Genomic DNA, 25,013 nt, shown 5'->3' on the forward strand with positions numbered 1-25,013 from the left:
GACATTGCCATTGAGGGTTGTATTCAGTTTTCCCTACTATTTATCCATAGCTTTTCCTCTTTGATAATCCCCCCACTCCCACCCAGGACTTCAACACATGGCTTATTTATTTCATATGCTTCTATACTTCAGTTTGAAAACACTTTTTTTTTTTTAAAGATTTTATTTATTTGACAGGCAGAGATCACAAATAGGCCGAAAGGCAGGCAGAGAGAGAGGAAAGGAAGCAGGCTCCCTGCTGGGCAGAGAGCCCAATGCGGGGCTTAATTCCAGGACCCTGGGATCATGACCTGAACCCAAGGCAGAGGCTTTAACCCACTGAGCCACCCAGGCGCCCTGAAAACACTTTTTTTATGTGGGAAGTCTATTCTTTAAGTTTTTAATTTTAATTCTGGTATAATTAAAATAATAATTCTATTAAATATTATTTTATTATTAAATATTATTAAATAATAATATTTATATTAATTTCACTACAATATAGTAATTCAGCTTTGATAATTTGGAAATGCATTCTTGCGAAGTGTGTAAGTGTTGATTATTTCTAACTTGAGTGCTTTCCCTTTTCCTGTCTCAACCAAAATGTGGACCCTGTAGGTGGTTCCTCGTTGTCCTAGATGCCCAGCTGATGAGCCACTTGCTATCATGAAACCAGAGATTGTCTTTTTTGGTGAAAATTTACCAGAGCAGTTTCATAGAGCCATGAAGTATGACAAAGATGAAGTTGATCTCCTCATTGTTATTGGGTCTTCCCTGAAAGTAAGACCAGTAGCACTAATTCCAAGTAAGTTGATGATTTTTACAGCATATTTCTATACAGATTGCCATAGGTTGTGGGTCTGTACAGTGGACCGCAATGATCTTATTCTCTCTGTGGGTTAAAGAGTGGTGAAGAGCCAAACTTTATTTCTTGGTGATGTTCATATTTGTGGAGATTGGTTAATCTTTTTGGTGCAGGGTTTGGGAAAGGAAAAAACTAAAACAAGGGGAAATAGCTTTTTCAGTGGAGTGTGTTTCTGTTATGACAGGAGTTAGCTTTAGCTAATTTTCAAACACTTAGGAAACAGTCCTTAATCTATGTTTTTCTAGTCTTAATTTGATTATAGTTGTTGATCGTTCAAATGTAGTCGATTTTTAGTTCCAATAAGTTCATATGTTAGATATAAATGTAATCTAGAAGTGTAATATATTCATATAAGAGAATTTGGGGGCTCAATGTTGGTCTGTTTTTATGAGAGTAACAGTCATGCTTTGGGGCATGGAAGTGGCTCAGTCAGTTGGGTGTCTGAACTTGGGCTATAGTGTCAGGGTCATGTGGTCCTATGCTGGGCATGGGTGCCTGTTAGGGATTCCCTCTCTCTCTCAAAAAAAGTAACAATCATGCCTTGTCATAATCATTGTATGTGGATCAGCTTTACCCATAAGGGATTTTGTGTGTTTGAGAAAGCTCAAATATAATTTAAGTCCCTTTTACTCTCAGGAATATTTAACATGTGTTCTCATATTATCTCTCTTCTCCCTCTAATGAGGAAGCAAGGGTAGAGGAAGATAGAGTGACTAAATTCACTAGCATGAGGTGTGCCCTAAAAGGTGAGGGAAAAAGAATATCAGACTTTTTTTTAAGATTTTAAAAAATTACTTATTTATTTGAGAGAGAGAGCGAATGCACGGACGTCTCCTCAGGGATGCCTGACACTGGCCTCAATCCCAGGACCCTGGAATCATGACCTTAGCCAAAGGCAGATGTTTAACCAACTCTGAGCCTCCTAGAAGCCCCCAAACTTTTTTTTTTTTTTTAGAGGATTTTATTTATTTATTTTAGAGTACATGCATTGCAGGAGGAGGAGCAGAGGGGAAGGGAGATGGAGGAGGAAAAGAATCCCTACTGGAACATGGGCTGATCTCAGGACCTTGAGATCATGACCTGAGCTGAAACCAAGAGGATGTTTAACAGACTGAGCAACCCGGCTGCCCCGAGAATATCAGACTTTTTTTTTTTTTTTTTTTTAAAGATTTTATTTATTTATTTGACAGACAGAGAAATCACAAGCAGGCAGAGAGGCAGGCAGAGAGGAGGAGGCAGGCTCCCTGCGGAGCAGAGAGCCCGATGTGGGGCTCGATCCCAGGACCCCGGGATCATGACCTGAGCCGAAGGCAGAGGCTTTAACCCACTGAGCCACCCAGGCGCCCCGAGAATATCAGACTCTTAATCAGAGAATTAAATTAGAACTCTACATGAGCAATCATATAGGCAAGCCAGAGCAAACAGTTGGAAGAAACAGGAGTTCAGCTCTACAATTCTGCATTTTTTTCCTACCTGCATGTGGTGGCTTTATCAGTTTCAGTCTTCCCAAAATAGCTGTGAAATTTTTTGACAGAATATAGGATAAAATTTAATGAATACCTTACTTTATTTTTTAGTTATTTTTTCTCTTTAAAGGTGAGCAGAGACATTCTTAAAAGCTTTCTGTGGGGCAGTATTAATAGTGTGTTGCTGATACCCAGAAGTTATTTTTAAACGATGTAAAACACAGGTATATAATGGTGGAAAATGGACTTGAATGAATTTCCACACATTGTATCAGGAGCTGTTTTGATAGAGTAACCATCACTATGTGCCGAGAGCTCTTCTGTGCACTTGATGAATTCTGACTACAACCTTGTGAGAAAGTACTGTTACCTCATTATACAGTCAAGGAAATTGAGGTACACAGTAGAAAAGCCTGAGAAGGTTGCTCAGAGGTAATCAGGTGTTGGGAAACAGGATCTGAAATTTTACGAAGATGCTTAACTGCTCATCTCTATTTGATGGCTTTATAGGAAATGGGATGGCTTGGCTAAATAGTAGTGGCTGGTTTCTTTTTTGGTGTTGGGAGCATGTTAGATTTTGCATAGTGTTTTTATTGTGGCTTTATTAGCTCCCTTCCCTTTTTCTAATGCATTTTTCATCTTATTTTTAGGTTCCATACCCCATGAAGTGCCTCAGATATTAATAAATAGAGAACCTTTGCCTCATCTGCATTTTGATGTAGAGCTTCTTGGAGACTGTGATGTCATAATAAATGAATTATGTCATAGGTTAGGTGGTGAATACGCCAAACTTTGCTGCAACCCTGTAAAGCTTTCAGAAATTACTGAAAAACCTCCACGAACACAGAAAGAGTTGGCTCATTTGTCAGAGTTGCCACCCACACCTCTTAATATTTCAGAAGACTCAAGTTCACCAGAAAGAACTTCACCACCACATTCTTCAGTGATTGTTAAACTTTTAGACCAAGCATCTAAGAGTAATGTTGATGATCCTGGTGTGTCCGAGTCAAATGATTGTGTGGAAGAAAAATCACAGGAAGGACAGAATTCTTCTAAGAACATTGAAAGTGTTACTGAACAGGTGGAAAGTCCAGATTTGAGGAATGTTGGCTCTAATACTGGGGAGAAAAATGAAAGAACTTTAGTTGCTGACTCGGTGAGGAAGTGCTGGCCAGCTAGACTTGCAAAGGAGCAGATTAGCAAACGGCTTGATGGTAAGGAAGTGCTCTTGGAGGTATAATTATTTTACCATTTTGAAGGTGTAAGTATTTTAACAAAATATTTGCAAGAAATAAGCAATTTTGGCAGGTTAGTTGATAGAAGGTACCTTTATGCAGCCAGATATAACAGTTGTGTTTAGAGAAACTGTAAAGTTGAGAATTTAACCTAGAAGAAGGTTTAAACAGTGGTATCTTAGAGTAGGGGAAGACAGTGTGTTAATTCAAGTGTTCTCTGTATCTTGTGTTCCTCTAGGGAATGAGAAGGTAAGCATTGAATTGAGAAGAAAATTGAAAAATAAATTGTACTCTGCCATTGTCGGGTGAGCTTTAGCTGGTAGAACAGATGACTCAGATTTGGGGTGGTTACCATAGGGCAGCTACTTTATTTATATACATTATTTGATTTTAATATCATGAGGCAGGAACTATTACTATTTTTCTGCTGTTGGTGGGGAAACTGAGGACTATAGAGGGGTAAGGACCCTGTGCAAGGTCAGTGAGGACATGGAAGAGCCAGTTTGGATTCCAGGTCTATCCTCAGAGCCTGTCCTCTGAATCACTATGCTGTATTGTCTCAGATCTAGGAAACATCTGATCCTTCTCCACAGAATATTAGGAATAGCATCTACCCAGTTTTTTGTTTTAATTGAAATATAGGTGACACGAAATAATTAGTTTCAGGTGTTTCACATAGTGATTATATATCTTGGGAAATGCTTACCATGATTAAGTGTAGTACTGCCACCATACAAAGTTAGTACAACACTCCACCCTCCCTTCTCCTCTGGCAACCACCAGTTCTGTTTTTATGAGTCTTATTTTTTAGATTCCACACATAAGTGAAACTGTATGGTATTTGTCTTTTCTCTGACATATTTTTACTTTGCACAATACCCTCTAGGTCCTCTAGGTCCATCTGTGTCACAAATGGCAGGATTTTATTCTTCTTTATGGCTGAGTAATATTTCATTGTTTATATACAACACATTTTCTTTATCCACTTACCTGTTGATGGATATTTAGGTTGCTTTTATATCTTGACTATTGTAAGTATTGCAGTGAATATAGGGGTACATATATCTTTTCAAATTTGTGTTTTTGCTTTTTTAAAGGAAGATACCCAGAAGTAGAAATCCTTGCTTTTTTAAAGGAAAATACTCAGAAGTAGAAATTTTTATATCTAGTTCTCTATTTCTTTTTAAGGATCCTCTGTACTGTGTTCCGTAGTGGCTGCACCATTTTACATTGCCACTGGCAGTTTGTGAGGGTTCCTTTTTCTTCATATTTGTGCCAGCAGTTCTCTTGTCTTTTTGATAATAGCCATTTTGACAGGTGTTAGGTGATCTCATTGAGGTTTCAGTTTGTAATTTCCCTGATGGTTAGTGATGTGCTTAGCATCTTCATGTGTCTGTTGGCCATTTATATATTGTCTTTGGGAAAATGTCTGTTTGGAGCCTCTACCCTTTTTTTTTTTTTTTTAAATTTTTATTTTTAAGTAATCCCTTCACCAATGTGGGGCTCAGACTAATAACTCCGAGATTAAGAGTCATAGTCTCCATGGACTGAGCTAGCCAGGTACCCCTATTTAGCACCTCTGCTGGTTTTTTCATCCAGTGTTTCTGCTGCTGTTACAAGAGTTCTTTGTATAATCTGGATGTTAACCCTCTATGGGATACATCATTTGCTAAGTATCTTCTCCCAGTCTGTAAGTTGTCTTTTTATTCTGTTGGTTTCCTTCACATGTAAAATTTTAGTTCGATGTAGTCCCAATTACTTTTAGGTCTTTAGTCCATTTTGTGTTTATTTTTGTATGTGGGGTGGGAAAGTGGTTGAGTTTTTTTCTTTGTGTAGCTGTCTAGTTTTCCTAATACCATTGATGGAATAGACTATCTTTTCCCTATGGCATATTTTTGCCTTCTTTGTCACAGATTAATTGACCATATAAGTCTGGGTTTATTTCCGGACACTCTGTTCTGTTCCATAGATTTGTGTCTTATTTTTGTGCTAAATTTGTGCTGTTTTAATTACTGTATACCTTCATAGTACAGTTTGAAATCAGGGAGCATGATCCCCTCCAGTTTTGTTCTTTGTCAAGGTTGCTTTGGCTATTTGGGGTCTTTGTGGTTCCATTAACACTTTAGGATTATTCCAGTTCTGAAAAATGCTGTTGGTGTTTTGATAGGAATTGGATTGAAACCATAGATTGTTCTGGATAATGTGGACATTTTAATAATAATAATTCCAATCCATGAACATAATAGGTCTTTCACCTCCTTGGTTAAATTTACTTCTAGATCTTTTAAGTCTTTGATGCAGTTTTAAGTAGGATTGCTTAATTTCCCTTTCTGCTACTTTGTTATTAGTGCATAGAAATGTAACACATCTATCCTGTTTTGACACATAAGAACTCTTTATCAAGTAGTAGGGTGAAAAGGGCGCGCGCCTGGGTGGCTCAGTGGGTTAAAGCCTCTGCTTTTGGCTCAGGTCATGATCCCAGGGTCCTGGGATCGAGCCCCACATCAGGCTCTCTGCTCAGCAGGGAGCCTGCTTCCCCTCCTCTTCGCCTGCCTCTCTGCCTACTTATGATCTGTCAAATAAATAAATAAAATCTTTTAAAAAAAAAGTAGGGTGAAAAATCCTAATTAAAGTTAAAAAAATATATATATATTCTAACTTCAACGTAACAATCTTGTATAACTTTTTTTTTTTTTTTTAAGATTTTATTTATTCATTTGACAGTGAGAGAGAGACAACCAGAGCAGGAACACAAAAGCAGGGGTAGTGGGAGAGGAGGGAGCAGGGAGCCCAATGCAGGGCTTGATCCAGGATGCTGGGATCATGGCCCGAGCCAAAGGCAGACGCTTAACGACTGAGCCACCCAGGCACCCCAGTCTTGTATAACTTTAAAACATTAAGTCCCATTTCATTTACAGTATATTACTTGTTCTCATCATTACCATAAATGAATTTTAGTTCATTTGAGTAAGACTTTGTATTTTCCATACCAGGCACACTGTGTAGTAAGTTCTGGATATACAGATCAGTTTGTTGTGATCAGTTTGTTGATGTTTGTATATAGTTATAAGAAATGTAGATGTTACTTGGAGGGGATTAGGTATAGAAGGCTTTCCAAAAACCTAATTTCTGACTTTGGTCTAGAATAGTAAGTAGGGAGTTAATGAGGGAACATCTTCCCAGGAGAAACTAGGAAAAGCATAGAAGAATGCTTATGTTTGCAAATGTTCAGGGACACCTGGCTAAACTCATTTGGTAGAGCATGTGACTCTTGGTCTTAGGGTGGTGAGTTCAAGTCCCAAATTGGGCATTGAGTCAACTTAAAACTAGTCAGGTAAATACTGATGTCTGTTACACACAGTATCTATCTACTTACTAGAAGACTTTTTTGCACTGGGATTTGAGTATCTTTTTGACAACTGGGTCAAACAGAAAACTCTTTGCTCGCCTCAGGAAGCAAAGATCAAACCTGGAGCAGTTTTCAGATTTTTCTCTACTAATTTAGGCCTTAAAGGAACAGGCTTTGGTATTAGACCTGAGTTGTCTCAGACCTACCTGGGCAGAGTTATTTAAGCTGTTTCTTAATCTGAAAGATGGGATAAAACAGTCTATATTTCAGCATTGTGTGATAGATTTTAAAAGATAACTGATGGGGCGCCTGGGTGGCTCAGTGGGTTAAACCCTCTGCCTTTCGCTCAGGTCATGATCCCAGGGTCCTGGGATCGAGCTCCGCATCGGGCTCTCTGCTTGGCAGGGAGCCTGCTTCCTCCTCTCTCTCTGCCTGCCTCTCTGCCTACTTGTGATCTCTATCTGTCAAATAAATAAAATAAAAATCTTTAAAAAAAAAAAAAGATAACTGATGTAGAGTGTAAAATTGGATCTGTTAAAAACAAATTACCATACTAGTCTTAATTTATGTTTATCATCTCTGTTGGTGAGATCAGGGTTGTAAAGGAAAATGAATATGGGAGCATATATGAGGCAAACTTTTAAGTCTTGTCTTGATGGTTCCCAAGAAGAGCCAAAAACCAAACAGGTACAGGATTCTTGGGCTAAGAAATAGTAGATTATTCTGTTCATCGGGGGGCTAACACAGAATGAAGCATTTTTTCGAAGCACGGATAAAAACTATTTTAGTAAAATGAAAAACAGCCATGTGCTGGGGCCCTTTACAAGAGATACTAAGAAGCAGCAGATGGGCTTTTCTGTTAGCAGCCGGAATACAGGTACTCCCTCTTCCAGTTATGGAAATTGATATGAGTAGCTTAGAAAACTGAAGAATACTATGTATTCTCCCAAAATAGAAGGAAATAACATGGTTTTCACGCTGCAATTTGTGATCTACTAGTGGAATGTGAAATCAGTTTTGTGGGTTCAGATCAGAATTGTTATGCACAAATTAGGTTGTTTCAAAGTGAGAACCTCATCATGATAGGGTATAAAGTTTGAAAGCCATTTTGAAGAGAAACCTAGATATGCTTTGCAGATGGTGTGTCACTTCAGAGCAACTATGTCCGTAGCCAGGCTTTTGTGAATCAGTCTGGGATATGGTACAATAAATAATACATTTATTATGTGTATCAACAGGCTTAAGTTAAAAGTTACTTGTTTTTATGAATTCAAAGGCAGAAAACTTATTTCATCATTGAAATTTCAAGTTCCCAGGGCGCCTGGGTGGCTGAGTGGGTTAAGCCTCTGTCTTCGGCTCAGGTCCTGATCTCAGGGTCCTGGGATGGAGTACTGCGTCGGGTTCTCTGCTGGGCGGGGAACCTGCTTCCCCCTCTCTGCCTACTTGCGATCTCTCTGTCAAATAAATTAAATCTTTATTTAAAAAAATTTTTTTAAAATTATTTGACAGATTACAAGTAGGCAGAGAGGGATGGGGAAGCAGGCTCCCCGTAGAGCAGAAAGCCTGATGTGGGGCTTGATCCCAGGACCCTGAGATCACAACCTGAGCCAAAGGCAAAGGCCCAATCCACTGAGGCCCCCAGGTACCCCAAATAGAATCTTAAAAAATTTCAAGTTCACACCAAAGGGGTGCTATTAACCTGGAACCCGTAACTTAGGGGAGAGAGGAATTGTCCTCACCATCACAGGTCACATCTTAAACTATGAATGCAAATTTGGGAGGAGGTTGGAAAAGAAAGGTTAACGTCCAATGCTAGATCAGTGTTTCTCATACTTTGGTCTAGGACTTAGGTAAAAATAGATTGATTTAGTATGTGGGTGGTGGGGCTTGAGAATCTAAACTTCTAATAAACTCTCAGGTGATGCCATTGCCTGCAAACTACACTTTTGAGTAGGTGGTGAGGCCATTATGGAATTAAAGGTCTTTGAAAATAATGAAGGTGCTATGAAGGCATACTATATGCTTTAGAGAGGTTCTGTTCAGTGAACACGGACTGAGTAATGTAGGCAGGCCTGGATATTTCATGTCATGAATTCTGTTCAAAGGAGTTGGTTAAATAACCTTTTTTGAATATGGTTCTGTATAGTTATTCATACTTAGTTGATAGAGTTGTGAAAATTAATTTTCCAGATGAGGAAATAGAGGCAGAGAGATTGCCCAAATACACAAAGCAGAACTAAGATTTGCAGCCGGGAGTGAGCACTTAGTTTTTGAAGAACACTATAGTAATAGCCTCTAGTATGGATACTCAGGTGAAAGGCAGAGCTGGAATCTACAATCAGACCAAATTAGTCTTATAAAACTGGGAATAACTTATTTCTCTTTTATTACTGTATTTCAGGTAACCAGTATCTGTTTTTACCACCAAATCGTTACATTTTTCATGGCGCTGAGGTATATTCGGACTCTGAAGATGACATCTTATCCTCTAGTTCTTGTGGCAGTAACAGTGATAGTGGAACATGCCAGAGTCCAAGTTTAGAAGAACACCTGGAGGATGAAAGTGAGATTGAAGAATTTTACAATGGTTTGGAAGATGAAGCTGATGTTAATGACAGAGCTGGAGGAACTGGATTTGGAATTGGTGGAGGTGATCAAGAGGCAGTCAGTGAAGCTATATCCATGAAACAGGAAGCAACAGACATTAACTATCCATCAAACAAATCATAATGTAATAATTGTCCAGGTACAGGAATTGTTCCACCAGCATTAGGAACTTTAGCATGTCAAAATGAATGTTTACTTGTGAATTCAACAGAGCAAGGAAACCAGAAAGGTGTAATATTTATAGACTGGTAAAATGGATTGTTTTTTTCCATGGGTAATTTTTAACTTCTTATTTCTGTACTTGCACACTCAACACTAACTTTTTTTAAAAGAAGGGTACTAAGTATCTTTAATCACCTGTTGGTCAAAACTTTCTTTTAAAGGTTCATTTGTATGATACATCCATATGTATATATAATTTTGTTCTTGCCTAGTGAGTTTCAGCATTTTAAAGTTTTCAAAAGCCATTGGAATGTTAAATTAAAGGGAACAGCTTATCTAGACCAAAGAATGGTATTTTCACACTTTTCTTTATAACATTGAATGGTTTGAACTCAAATGTCTGTTCTGCTAAACTTTTATTAGCACAATGACCTATTTTTAAACACTGGCATTTTCCAAAACTTGTGGCAGCTAACTTTTTAAAAATCTCATGACATGCAGTGTGTAGAGGAAGTCAACAATATGTGGGAGAGCACTCTCTTGTCTTTACTTTTTAAAGTAAGACTTGGTGCTAAGAGTTTCAGGAATATTGTATTGTTGAAATGAAGATGGCTTTTGTACTTCCTGTGGACATGTAGAAATGTCTATATTGGCTCCTAAAACTAACCTGAAAAAAATAAATGCTTTGGAAATGTTTTCAATTGCTTTAGAAACAATAGTGCCTACCTGGGTACCCTTCGTTTCAAGAATATTTGCCCTTGTTTAAATACCTGTCACTGTGGTAAAAAAAAAAAAAACCTGCATCAGTTCTTTCCCACAAGTATTAAACTGCCAAGATGTGAATATGCAAAGCCTTTATGAATCTATAATAATGGTACTTCATCTGGGGAGAGTGTAATATTTTGGACCGCTGCTTTTCTTTTCCATTAATGAGGGGAGCAACAGGCCCCTGATTACGGTTCCAAAGTACTAAGATGTTAATTATAACTCAGCCAGTAAGTACATGTCTCCTGTTGGGAGGATTTGGTGTAATAGACACCAAACTGCTAGCCTAGTATTGCAGAGATCAACATGATGTAACTTGCAATAGCAGAATAGTTAATGAATGAAATTAGTTTCTGTAACACCTTTATTTAAAAGCTTAGCCTGCCTTAAAACTAGAGATCAGACTTCCAGCTGCAGAAGCTTCCTAGCCTTTCCAAAAAAAGTTCATACTTTATAAAATTGCACTGAGCAATTTATTTTCCGGACTTTTACCCTACATTACTCCCAAATTATAAAGTATTCCTATGTTGCTTTAGTATTTATTACAGTTTTTAAAAAGGGTTTGAAATATAGCTGTTCTTTAAATACCCAGCTAGGACCATTACTGCCAGAGAGAAAAATTTTGTTGAATGGCCACTTCCCTACCTAAAAGATGTTTCAATCTGAATTATTTGGCTACACTAAAGAATGCAGTTTATTTAGTTTTCCATTTGCATGATGCGTGTTTGTGCTATAGATGATATTTTAAATTGAAAAACTTGTTTTAAATTATTTTTACAGTGAAGACTGTTTTCAGCTTTTTATATTGTACATAGTCTTTTATGTAATCTACTGGCATATGTTTTGTAGACTGTTTAATGACTGGATATCTTCCTCCGACTTTTGAAATACAAAACCAGTGTTTTATACTTGTACACTGTTTTAAAGTCTATTAAAATTGTCATTTGACTTTTTTCTGTTAAATTACATTGTTCAAGGTATAAAATTTTAATCTTAAAGATAACTTGCACAGCTTTGAGGGCCATAGTAAGATGCTTTCTTCTGACATTTCTTCCTTCAACTTGAGTCTAAACAGAATAGTAAGCAAACACTGGTTTTGGCAGTTGGTGCTTCACTAAAAGTTTCAAAACTAATAGTTCAATTCTAGGCCCAGAAACCTTTGTAGGTGAAAAGTGGGGAGAGGCAAGGCAGGGCCCAAGAACTTGATATACAGAAGACCTGACATAGTTCAGCACTTTGGTAGTAAGAATACAAGATTGTATGTGCTATAAAAGCATGGAGCCTCACAGATAACACAAGTCTTAACACACAGGAAGGTGTGGACAAAAAATGACTGCAGACCACATTTGGTATGAACTTTTCAAGGCTGCCCTGCAAACCTTTAGTCCATTCAAGTTCTTGAGTGACATACTACTGTTCAAGAAGCCAGGAACATGCCCCTTGATTTCCTCACCAGCAAATTTTTGAAGTGAATTTTAAAACAGTACTCTTATTCGTCTAGGTTATTTATAAAATGTAAAAACAAAATAAGACAGTACTCTGCCCTGGTATGTCCTGTTTTCACTAGAGAAATTACCTGTAAAAATTTCATTTTCAGGTATTAAAAAAAAAAGACTGCATTCACTATATGCACAAAATGGGAGGGTTCATACCTTAAAAGGTGATGGTCAGTTTAAGTAGTTAAGCTAAGTACATGTTTCGACAACAGCTAATTTTAAGCCTTGTATTGAGTCTCCTTGGTTAATGCAGTATATATTTAACTGGTTGTAATACCCTAATTAACGACGCGGTTTAGTTAGCACTGCTCTTCATGGTATCGGAAATAATAGTGTGCTTTTTTTTTTATTTGACAGAAATCACAAGAGAGGAAGGGAAGCAGGCTCTCCGCTGAGCAGAGAGCCCGATGCGGGACTCGATCCCAGGACCCTGAGATCATGACCTGAGCCGAAGGCAGCAGCTTAACCCACTGAGCCACCCAGGCGCCCCAATAATAGTGTGCTTTCAATCAGTGGTGGGTTTACATCATCCACCTATGAAGCAATTTTTTTTTTTTTTAAGATTTTATTTATTCGACAGAGATCACAAGTAGGCAAAAGAGGCAGGCAGAGAGAGAGGAAGGAAGGAGGCTCCCTGCCGAGCAGAGAGCCCAATGCGGGGCTCAATCCCAGGACCCTGGGATCATGACCTGAGCCGAAGGCAGAGGAGTTAACCCACTGAGCCACCCAGCCGCCCACCACCTATGAAGCAATTTGGTTAAGTTTCGCTGGAAAGAAGTCTCAAGTCCTAGACTTGTAACCTAGAAAGGCAGTGTGTGTATGCACACCATAACAAAGTCTAAAGCTAGGATGTTACCAGAAATACCGAGAAATGGTCTAATGACCTCTCCCCACTTCTGAGTGCCTCTCAACTCTATTAAATTGTCTGGGAAACTTTTTTTTTTTTTTTTTTTTTTATTTATTTATTTATTTATTTATTTGATAGAGAGAAATCACAAGAGAGGCAGGCAGAGAGAGAGGAAGGGAAGCAGGCTCTCCGCTGAGCAGAGAGCCCGACGCGGGACTCGATCCCAGGACCCCGAGATCATGACCTGAGCCGAAGGCAGCGGCTTAACCCACTGAGCCACCCAGGCGCCCGGAAACTTTTTTTTTAAAGATTTTATTTATTTATTTGACAGAGAGAAAGATCACAAGTAGGCAGAGAGGCAGGCAGAGAGAGAGGAGGAAGCAGGCTCCCTGCCGAGCAGAGAGCCCGATGCGGGGCTGGATCCCAGGACCCTGAGAATATGACCTGAGCCGAAGGCAGCGGCTTAATCCACTGAACCACCCAGGCGGTTTTGTTTTTTTTTTTTTTTTAAAGATTTATTTATTTGACAGAGATTACAAGTAGGCAGAGAGGCAGGCAGAGAGAGAGGAGGAAGCAGGCTCCCAGCCAAGCAAAGAGCCCGATGCGGGGCTCGATCCCAGCACCCCGGGATCATGACCTGAGCCGAAGGCAGAGGCTTTAACCCGCTGAGCCACCCAGGCGCCCCCCAGGCGTTTTTAAAACAAGTTATAACCTGGGCATCACTCCATTTAATTGGCATAAGGAGACTCGTGCATCGTATTAAAGAAGGTACCTCCAGAGGTTTGAGAAAGGAAAAACACAGGGAGTTCCCTTCTGCATTTGACTCTCCATTCCAGAGAGGGGTTGGCCTCACAGGGAAGGCAGACTTCCATGAAACAAGGGGACTAGTCTCAATTTATCTCTAGGAGTGGTTCAGCAATTAGCAAACACTGGCAAGAATAGGGGGCTACTGGGGCACCTGGGTGACTCAGTTGGTTAAGAGACTGCCTTTGGCTTGGCTCAGGTCCTGGGATCAAGTCGAGCTCTCTGCTCAGTGGGGTTTCTCCATCACTCTCTGCAGCTCACCCTGCTTGTGTTGTCAAAATCTTGGGGGGAAGATTTTGGGTCCTGGGATCAAGTCGAGCTCTCTGCTCAGTGGGGTTTCTCCATCACTCTCTGCAGCTCACCCTGCTTGTGTTGTCAAAATCTTGGGGGGAAAAAAATAGGGAGCTATTAAACCAGGAAGAATTCCTTGGTAAAGGAAACTACCATAAGAGTATGGATGGGGGCACCTGGGTGGCTCAGTGGGTTAAAGCCTCTGCCTTCGGCTCGGGTCATGATCCCAGGGTCCTGGGATCAAGCCCCACATCAGGCTCTCTGCTCCGCAGGGAGCCTGCTTCCTCCTCTCTCTCTGCCTGCCTCTCTGCCTGGTTGTGATTTCTCTCTGTCAAATAAATAAAATATTTAAAAAAAAAAAAAATAAAGTATGGATGGCGGGCGCCTGGGTGGCTCAGTGGGTTAAGCCGATGCCTTCGGCTCAGGTCATGATCCCAGGGTCCTGGGATCGAGTCCCGCATCGGGCTCTCTGCTCAGCAGGGAGCCTGCTTCCCTCCCTCTCTCTCTCTCTGCCTGCCTCTCTACTTGTGATCTCTGTCAAATAAATAAATAAAATCCTTAAAAAAAAAAAAAAGTATGGATGGCCAAAGTGCAAAAAAGGTTGGGGAGTAAGGAAGTGGCTAACAGGAATACATGCCCTTGCTCTCAGCTCACCATATGCTGCTCCTTCAGGGGAAGACTCCCCTGTTAACACTTTGAGGACTTTTTGTTAAACGAAAAACTAAATGTAAAAACCAAATGTAAGAAAGGCTAGTGCTTTTTATTGTAATTCTCTAGTTTTAAAAAACTGCATTCTGGTTTTATTGCATGCAATATATGTCTTGGTTCTACCATTTCGGTCAGTTTGAACAATGGCTATTGATTAAAATCACTACTGAACCAGACAGGAGCTACAAACAGCTAATTGCTCTTACTAGTAGATCTGTACGGAAGCCAAATATTTTCAAGTTTAGGCCACTCCATAATCACAGTCTATAATTTAGAGAACTCAGTATTTGCTTACTTTCTACACTAACATACAAAGCTCAAGATATTATTCTTGCCTTTTTTTTTAGAAAAATAGGCTGCATATATTAATGTATAGCCCAATGCAGAGCTCAAACTCACAACCCTGAGAACAAGACCTGAACTGAGATCAAGAGTCAGATGCTTAACCACCGACTGAGCCACCCAGGCGCTATTTTTAAAAAAAGCAAACAGGGGCACCTGGGTGGCTCAGTGTGGTTAAGCCGCTGCCTTCAGCTCAGGTCATGATCTCAGGGACCTGGGATCGAGCCCCGCATCGGGCTCTCTGCTCAGTGGGGAGCCTGTTTCTCCCTCTCTCTCTGCCTACTTGTGATCTCTGTCAAATAAATAAAATCTTAAAAAAAGAAATGGATGCACAGGGAAACAATACAAAATGAAGAATTTTCAGAGGGAGAGTGCTACTTTGAGAGCTGAATTACTGTATGTGAGAATACTGCTTAAGGGCTTCCATCTATATAAAAAGACACCGATGGCTTATCGGTGGCAGTTTTTAAGTTAAACTGGAAAATAGAGGTCCACAATCCCTTCTCTAAAACCCTTGGGCTCATTTGCATTTTTGAATTATGAATGTTAACAGATTTTTTAAAGCACCCAAAGGGGTCTGAGGCAGCACTTAAGATCAAACATACTAAAGTAAACCTATTAACATCGCCACAGTAAAATGTATAATACCATAAATAATAGCCTCAACAATTCAAATCAAGTTCTGCTGCAAAATGAGGTAACACAAATTTTTTTCAGAGTTGTTTTGGATTTGGGAATTGTAATAGCTAAGAAAATTTGAGACCTCTGTAAAACAGTTTTGTATGGCAAAGGTAAAATCTAAATCTAAAATCTAAATCTAAAATCAAAATCTAAAAGACCTTCCCTGAGACCCTGAGGAATTTTGAATCTTATATGAGAACCACTGAAAGGGCAAATATTAAACCAATAAATCTTTATTACTTAAACAATTTTCACGGCATTTTAAAAAATAAATTTAAAAAATAAATATTTGCATTATAGCAGAAAATCACATGTGTAGCATCAACTCGCTGTTACAGTTAATCACAGGAGATAACTAAGCATCAGCACCATAAAAACTGTGTTAAGATTTGTTTCTAAAAATTCAAGGAAATAGTCTAAAGCACTGAAAATTCTGACTAAATACAAACCTGCAGCATCAGTAGTTTTGGAAGCTATAAGCCAGTGGTTGGTTCTCATAGTAGCCACTTTCTATTCCTGGCAGCTGTAGGACAAAGTTCTTCCAGTACCGAGTATTAAGCTTTCTGATAGCCTCCCATTTATCAGTAGCATCTCCAGGTTCACAAAAGGAAAGAACCACAAGTTACTTAGGTAATTCCTATCTGTAATTTAGATTTGCACAAGGATATTTATTCTAGTAAAAAAGCAAAGACTGTTTCATCATGCTAATTTTTGCTTTTATAGATTCTCAGAATAAGATTTAATCATAATTGTTAATCCTTGTAGCTCAGTTGAATTACAACCATAGAAACTGTACTGGTATCAGAACATAACTATTTTATTACAAAACTTAACATTATTTACAAAATGAAAAAATAATCGAATGACTATTGCAGGCCAAAGATAAAGGTTTTTCACTCAGTGATTGAAAATTAAGCAACATTTCCATGCACTCACACACCAGATCATTTGTGAAATATGCAAACTCTTAAAATTCATGTTAGTAAAACTTCAATGTATTCACAATGCTCGTATGTTTATTGGAAGATGGCAAAAAAAAAAATCCATGGTTCTGTACAATAAGCTTAATATTAACACAGTTTGTTCATTTTCCTTTAATATTTTTTAGCTTTCATGAATACTCAGAGCATTGAACATTTTGCAAGTAAGAATTATAACAGTACTTCTGTCACCTTGCTGAATTCATCACCACAAGAAAAACACAAATAATTAGTTTAATGCTTTTGCAATAAACTGATTAGTTAATATTTCCAAAGTTATATTAAACTGAAGCCTTCATTATGATCGATTGCTTGAATCAGTTTAGAGCGTAGAGTTTCTTTATCTTTGTATTTTGGAAGATCCAGAAGATTAAAACAGGTATGAGAAACTGGGAGATATTCCTCGCCACCTCCTGTTGACTGGATGACTAGTTTTAGACTCTTCATACCAAGAATAGGAATGCGATCACTACCTGTCAAAAATACTAACAAGAAAAAAAAAATCATTCAGCCAACCACTTTTATCAAAACATAATAGAGTACCAAGTTATTTAGTACAAGTACAGTCACCATGGCAAACCTTTATATTATTACTCTATTATATTATTACTCTAATGTGGAAGCATGATTTTGGAGACATACTAATTATACATCCACACAATATTTTCCCTTTATTTTTTTTTTTTTTTTTTTTTTTATACTTTTTATTTATTTGACAGAGAGAAATCACAACTAGGCAGAGAGGCAGGCAGAGAGAGAGGAGGAAGCAGGCTCCCCGCAGAGCAGAGAGCCCGATGCGGGGCTCGATCCCAGGACTCTGGGATCATGACCTGAGCTGAAGGCAGAGGCTTTAACCCACTGAGCCACCCAGGCGCCCCATATTTTCCCTTTAGAAGTATAATCTTAATGTTAGCACACAGAATATGCTTAAAAATTTTGATGAATAAATGACTACTATCCCTGGCAAAACATTTGAGAGCCATTCTTTTGGGAATAGCAATTTAGTCTATACATCAAATACAAAATGCAGTTTTTTTCAAACTGCAGGTTTTTTTTGTTTTTTAGAGATTTTATTTCTTTATTTGACAGATAGAGATTACAAGTAGGCAGAGAGGCAGGCAGAGAGAGAGGCGGAAGCAGACTCTCTGTGGAGCAGAGAGCCCAATGCGGGGCTCGATCCCAGGACCCTGGGACCATGACCTGAGCCGAAGGCAGAGGCTTTAACCCACTAGCCACCCAGGTGCCCCCAAACTGCAGTTTTGATTATGATTCCTTTTTCAATGTTTCTAACATTTTTTTAAAGATTTTACTTATTTGACAGAGAGAGACACAGTGAGGGAGTACAAGCAGGGGGAGTGGGAGAGGGAGAAGGTGGCTTCCTGCTGAGCAGACAGCCCGATGCAGGGCTCGATCCCAAAACCCTGGGTTCAGGACCTGAGCTGAAGGGAGATGCTTAACGACTGAGCCACCCAGGTGTCCCAGTTTCCGACATTTTTGAATAAAAATTTATAATGGACAGCTAAAACCCAAATCACTTAAGAAAGACTTGTCATCCTTAAAATACACAAATTCAGCAAGCTTATTTCAGCTATCAGAAAAAGATTAACAAAAATATTCTTGGTAATAGCAGGAATATCAAAGGGAATGTCATTTCCTGATGAATGGATAAGTAAGATGAGAGACAGACACACACACGATGGAATATTATTCAGCCATCAAAAAGAATGAAATCTTGCCATTTGCAAAAAATGTGGATGGAGCTGCAGTGTATTTGGCTAAGCAAAATAAGTCAGAGAAAAACACCATATGATCCCACACTACGTGGAATTTAAGAAAACAGATGGACATATGGGAAGGAGGAAAAGAAAAGAAAAAAAAGGAGAGAGGGAAATAAGCCACAGTGAGTCTAAATGACAGAGAACAAACTAAAAATGGAAGGGAGGTGGCTGAGGGATGCGCTAGATGGGGGATGGGTATGAAGGACCGCATTTATGAGCACTGGCTGCTGTATTTAAATAACAATCACTGAATTCTATGCCAGAAACCAATATTGTGCTCTATGTTAACAAAATTTAAATTAAAAAAGTAACAAAATACAAACATAGGGAGTGTCATTTCAGTAAGCATATAAATTTAACAGATGAAAGACACACTAAATAGGTTATAAATGAGTAAAGTCCTACAAAAGTTCTATTTTCCACAGAAATTCCCAAAGTTTTGATGAAAAAGGAAAAAAAAAGCCAAAAGAAAAAAAAAAGAAAAGAAAAAGCTATCCTCTAGAAATCTTTTTAGAAATTCTAAAAGGAACTAAAACCCTAGTTGATTGTAATCAATGTTAGAGTTTGTTTTCATTTGAAAGAACCAATTCTATTTAAGGCAAACTGAATGCAGCTTTCAAAATAAGAATGCAGATAAAAAATTTACTCTAACTGAAAATTAGAAACAGTACCTTGGAATGATACTATAGGGAAAACACCTTATCCTACAAAGTGGTCAATTAATATATGAAGGTAAGTTTAATAGTTGATTCCATTTCCCATAAAACATACAGGACTAGTTAGAAATACTTACACAGAAATTGTTTTTTCTTTTCCAGTGGTAATTCATGAAATACTTCCCAAAAAATTTTTATCGTTGGATGTTCTGCCCAATACTCCCCTTTGTATTCTGTATTCTAAAAACAACATAATCTTTTATTAATATTAAGTGATCCTAGTTTTGTCTTGCATTTGACAAGTTTTCTGTGGTAGTCAATTTCCACAATGGCCCCTAATGATCTCTGCCTCCTACTGCTCATGCCCTTCCTTATGCAGCCCCTCCCACAGAATATAGGCCTGACTCTGTAATCATTAGGATATAGCAGGTATGAGAAATACATGAGTGACTTCTGAGGCTAACTCATAACAAACTCTGTGGCTTCAACGTCTTTGATCATTCACTCTGGGGAGAACCAGGTGCCATTTCAAGAGGACACTCAAAGAACTGTATAGGGAGGTCATCTTGGTGAGACACTAGGCTATTAGCCAACAGTCTTGTGAGTGAGCCATCTTGGAAGGTAATCTATCCTTAATGAAGTCTTCAGATGACTAAAGCACCAACCAGTATCTTGACTGCAATCTCATGAGAGACCCCTAAGCTAAAAACACCCAGCTAAAGCTGTTCCTGAAATGCTTGCCTGCAGAAAAGTGGGAAAATAAATGTTCACTGTTTATGTTAAACCACTAAATTTTGGGATAATCTGCAGCAGTGGAGCTAGTGTACTTCTCTTTTTAAAAAAAATGCCAGCACAGGGGCGCCTGGGTGGCTCAGTGGGTTAAAAAAATGCCAGCACTAAGAAAAGGTGAGGAAAGAGGAGAGAGGGAGCCATACTTATTGAGCCCCTGTGGATAGCAAGTACTGTGCATGAGATTAGGGAGACATTAGTAAATAAGACTGAAACATAGTCTTTGCCCTGTAATAAGGAGGTAGACATTAAATAATTTAACTCTGATGAATACAAAGAAAGAGTGTTCACTGAATAGTATGTCAAGAGGAACTTAACATAGGCTACACAAATCTGGGAAAGCATCTCAGTAGATGGTAGTCTCTACAAGGTAAGGAAGGACTTTGTTGACTGCAGTTTACCCAGGGCTCCACATTTTGACTAAATCTCTCTTTTGCTGTGTAAGAGAGAGAACCTGAGTAGTCTAACAATCCCTTACATTAGCTCTGAAGTAATTCTACTGCTTTTAGCCTAACCATTCATCCTGCCACCACAATAACATGATGTACCAATTTCTGAGCCTTTTAGAAATTCTAGGCTGTGAAATGGGTTGCCTCTTAAAAACCCTGTCCCTCAGGAGGCTTAGAATTCCATTTTCTTTGCTCTAGTCACTCATCAACTCATCCATCCATGCATCTTGTCTTCAAAAACCATTTTTTTCTCTTGTTAATGGTATTTTTATATTTTCTCTGTGTATTCCTATTTTTATTCCTTTATTGCCATTCTAGTGAGATTCTGGAAAGGAGCAGAGAAAAAACATGTTTATTCTAGCATGTTTAACTAACTAGAAGTCCTAATTATTTTTGAACTTAAAAAATGTATTCCCTGAATTATTAAAGGGTAAAATTGGCCTCTTCTGGTGTGTGTATAGTTCTGTGAGTTTTAAGCACATGTATCAACTCGTGTACCTACCACCACAATCAGGACACGGAACACTTCATTACCCCAAAGAACTCTTTAGTGCTACCCTCTCCCATCACATACCCACTCCCGCCAGCCCACTTCACCATATTTTTGTCTCTTCAAAAATGTCATGTACATGGAATCATACAGTCTATAATCCTTCTTCACACTGTGTAAGGACTCTGAGTCATCCCAAATGTCGCATGTATCAGGAATGTATCCCTTTTTATTGTTTAGTATTCTACTGTATGGATATACCCTAGGCTGGTTTATACATTCACCCACTGAAGGACATCTGGGGTTGTTTACAGTATTTGACATATTTGCAGACTTTTAAAAACACAATTTAAAAAAAAACAAACTGGTAAAATACCTATAACGAAGTTCACCATCTTAACCCTTTTTACGTGTACAGTTTGGTGGTATTAAGTACATTCACGCTGTTATGCAACCATCACCACCATCCATCTCCAGAACTCTTCATCTGGCTAAACTGAAACTCAATACCCATTAAATGTCCCATGTTTATAGATTTTTGTATGAACATAACTTAATACCTTAGAGTAGAACTGCTAGCTCATGTGGTAAGTGCATATTTAACTTTATAAGAAAATGCCAAACTGTTTCCAAAGTGGCCATACCATTTGTATTCCCACCAGCAATGTATGAAAGTTCCCAATGCTCTGTATCCTTGTTAGACTTACTGTATTTTGTGATGTTAGCTAACTTAATAGGTGTTGTTAATGTATCAAACTTTTTAAAATTATTTGAGTGAGTGAGTGAGAGAGAAGGAGACAGAACAGGAGCAGGGGCAGAGGGTGAGGGAGTGCGAGAAGCAGTAGAAAGCCCAATGTGGGGATCAATCCCAGGACCCCAGGATTATGACCCCGAGCCAAAGGCGGGAAGCCTAACCGACTGAGCCACCCAGGTGTCCCATATCAAACTCTTACTGTGAGAATTGTATCAGGTGTTTTCTAGGTTACAAATAAGAAAAAATTATTTGTGTGTGTGTGTTGAATTTTTAAAAATTCACATATAATGTATTATTTGCTTCAGGGGTACAGAACAAAGATGGAAAAACTTGTAAGTCAAACTTGCATACATCTTTCTCAAAGCTGATCTAGCCTAGCACTTTTTATTCAGTGTTTATCTGAAGAAATATCTGAGAATTCTTTGTACAAAGAAGGAAAAGGAAAAAAGTTGTTTAAAAATTCCTCATCTTCTTCCTGAAGATCCCTTTATTGGTTAAGGCACTAGTGATGAAGATCATGAATATTATTTACTGTCTGCTAAAAAATTTAACATTGAGAATAATCAGGAAAAAAAGAAACAACGATCTTAAGCAATGTGAGTGCTTTTCCTAATGGTTTTCCTATGATTGGGCAGAACAAAAACTCAGTTTAGCTGGACTTCTATCTTATCTCTGTCATAAATGACATTTTCCATACAAAAACTATCACTACCCAAATCCAAAAATGCTATCTAATTCATTTACAAGTAAAATTCATTAATTGTGGACGAAGAAGGGTACAGTGTTTTCCTGTAAATAGGACAGTAATAGTGTAAAATGGAAAACAGTAAGTGAGAGTGCAATTTTTCCATCAATAAGCCATATTTTCCTTTTTCCTTTCCGTTAAAACAATTCATAGAATTCATAGATTTGTTTTCCCCTACCTTTTCCAGTTCCTTCCAATCATAATTTGTATTTCCAATAACCATTGCTTGTAGTTCATTTGGCTGGAAGAGTTGAAGAACTTTTCCTCCACAGACCTTATGAAAGCCCGCATGAAATGCATCAAACAAGGAAGCCACTGATTTATTGAATATGTAATCCACATAAGCATCAACAAACTCCTGCCTAGAAATGAAAAAGGCACACATGGCAAAGAATATAAAAATCTTCTTTTATGGAGAATAGATACATAGTCTCAATAAAAATTTGAGTGCTCCTGTACAGTTGTTACTTGTACTTAAACTGAGGAAGTTTGACTATGATTCTAAGGGGACAAAGTCTTTGCAGAGAAGTTAATTATTCTTTCTATACAAAATCCAGTATTATCTGGGATGCATGTAGACTTAATCTATCATTCATAGCCCAATGTAAATGAGGCTATTCCGAGGTAAAATGTTATTTCCTAATGGGAAGAATGATGACACAAATGTCTATCAAAATAATTTTTTTTAGTATTTTATTTATTTATTTGACAGAGAGAGACACACAGTGAGAGAGCGAACACAAGCAAGGGGAGTGTAAGAGGGAGAAGCAGGCTTCCCACTGAGCAAGGAACCCGATGTAGGGCTTGATCCCAGGGCTCTGGGATCATGACCTGAGCCAAAGGCAGTCGTTTAACGACTGAGCCACCCAGGCGCTCCCAAAATAATTTTTCAATACTCACAAACTGTTGGAGATTTATATGCACCACTCCACATGTATCCCTAAAAAGATTCATCTGTTAAAAATATCAGGTGATAAAAAAATGAGAGCTTTGGGATTCAGACTATTAGCAAACAACAGTCTGCTTTTCCTCAGGGTTCAAGGATCTGAAAACAGGGGCGCCTGGGTGGCTCAGTGGGTTAAAGCCTCTGCCTTCGGCTCAGGTCAGATCCCATGGTCCTGGGATCGAGCCCCGCACAGGGCTCTCTGCTTGGCAGGTGGCCTGCTTCCTCCTCTCTCTCTGCCTGCCTCTCTGCCTACTTGTGATCTCTGTCAAATAAATAAATAAAATCTTTAAAAAAATTTTTTTTAAATTATTATTTTAAAAAAGGATCTGAAAACAAAATTTTTTTTTTTTTTTTATAAAGTAGGCTCTGTGTCTGACGTGGGGCTTAAACTCATGAGCCAGAGATTAAGAGTCACATGCTCTACTTACTAGGCAAGTCAGGTGTCCCAATAAAATTTATTTTAAAAACTAAATACCAAAAGGGTCATTAAGCACTCTTTTAGGATAATCATTAAAGATTACAAGTACAGTTTCCTTTTCAAAACTATGTTATATACATACATGTACCCAAACACACACAAATACTTCTGATGCATTTTCCTGCAAGGAAACTATTCAAAAAAAAAAAAAAAAAAGCCCTCTTTACCTAATAATTAGCACTACAGTTTATTAATTTGTTCTGTTAACCACAAATATTTTATGCAGCTATCTAGTCAAACAAATAATGAGAAGGGGTACTAGATGATTTCAATATTTTTTACCCCTGTCTTCCAAATTAAAAAGGATAATTCTACAAATGGGAATACTGGCAAATTCAGTTATCCTAGCAAATTATAAAATTATTATAAAATAATTCCAAAGTGAATTTATTTATTTGTTTTACTTATTTGAGAGAGAGAGAGAATGAGAGAGAGAGAGCATAAGAAGGGGAGGGTTAAATGGAGAAGGAGACTCCCTGCCAAGCAGGGAGCCCAATGTGGGACTCTATCCCGGAACGCCAGGATCATGACCTGAGCTGAAGGCAGTTGCTTAACCAACTGAGCCACCCAGGTATCCCAAAGTGAATTTAAAAAGAGGAAAAAAGGAGGCCACTGTAATATAAAATTGGCGGGCCTAAGGAAAAATCAATAGCATATGCTATTAGGCTCTGATGAAAAGCAGCAGGTAATTCTGTAATGCATAATTTTATAATTCATCCAACTGGAAAGTGAAATTATCTGTACTATAAGGGCCTTAAACACAAAAGGCTAAATTATTTTATGTGCTAACATTTTTATCTTCAACACTTTTATTATCTAAGTAGGAATGGTAATACAAAGATAAAATTCTTTAAATTGTTTCTAAACTAGATTAAAAAAAACTAAACAAGATCTTTAAAAGCAGGAATAAACCTATCTAAATCACAAAGTTTTTCAAAACCATTTTTTTAAAAGAAAGGTTAGAAAAACCTAAATTTTTTCACATTGTTTTAAAAACAGCTTTATTTTTAATCAAAGTAAGACATATGCACAGTTTTAAATGTCAAATAGTAATACTCCTAACAGCCAACATTTACTGAGCACGTACATGTGCTAGGCACTACTCTAAACATCTTAGAATTACTGCCTCATTTAATCCTCAAAATAGCCTCATGAAATAGGTACAATTTAACATCACATTTTACAGAAAAGGAGACTGAGGCATGGAGACATTCCTACATTTACACAGCTTTGAAGTAGCAGAACCAAGATTATAACCATTTGGATAAAGTCCCTTGTAACAGCCAATAAGCTAGCTCTGTCTAAGGAATTGTAACACAGTAGAGAATGAACCAATTTTGTCTTGCACCTT

General features: G+C 38.2%; 2 protein-coding genes across 7 annotated transcripts in view; one reads left to right on the forward strand and one right to left on the reverse strand.

Moving 5' to 3' along the window:
• Window positions 1–10,190, forward strand: part of SIRT1 (sirtuin 1) — a 28,698-nt gene extending 18,508 nt beyond the window's left edge. For both annotated transcript variants that reach the window (XM_046027442.1, XM_046027444.1), the window contains 3 exons: window positions 598–784; window positions 2,961–3,524; window positions 9,296–10,190. In XM_046027442.1, coding sequence (XP_045883398.1) covers window positions 598–784; window positions 2,961–3,524; window positions 9,296–9,624 — 1,080 coding nt within the window. In that variant the 3' untranslated portion in view covers window positions 9,625–10,190. The remainder of the gene's footprint in view (window positions 1–597; window positions 785–2,960; window positions 3,525–9,295) is intronic.
• Window positions 10,191–15,814: 5,624 nt separating this feature from the next.
• Window positions 15,815–25,013, reverse strand: part of HERC4 (HECT and RLD domain containing E3 ubiquitin protein ligase 4) — a 131,309-nt gene continuing 122,110 nt past the window's right edge. For 4 of the 5 annotated variants that reach the window (XM_046027439.1, XM_046027437.1, XM_046027438.1 and 1 more), the window contains 3 exons: window positions 22,417–22,600; window positions 19,149–19,251; window positions 15,815–17,062 (listed from right to left, as the gene is read on the reverse strand). In XM_046027439.1, the coding sequence (XP_045883395.1) occupies window positions 16,854–17,062; window positions 19,149–19,251; window positions 22,417–22,600 (496 nt within the window). In that variant the 3' untranslated portion in view covers window positions 15,815–16,853. Of the gene's footprint in view, window positions 17,063–19,148; window positions 19,252–22,416; window positions 22,601–25,013 lie in introns of those variants that run through there. The other variant, XM_046027441.1, reaches the window with a different exon arrangement.

This window comes from Meles meles, chromosome 13 (assembly GCF_922984935.1).
Source record: "Meles meles chromosome 13, mMelMel3.1 paternal haplotype, whole genome shotgun sequence".
Classification (NCBI taxonomy): domain Eukaryota; kingdom Metazoa; phylum Chordata; class Mammalia; order Carnivora; family Mustelidae; genus Meles; species Meles meles.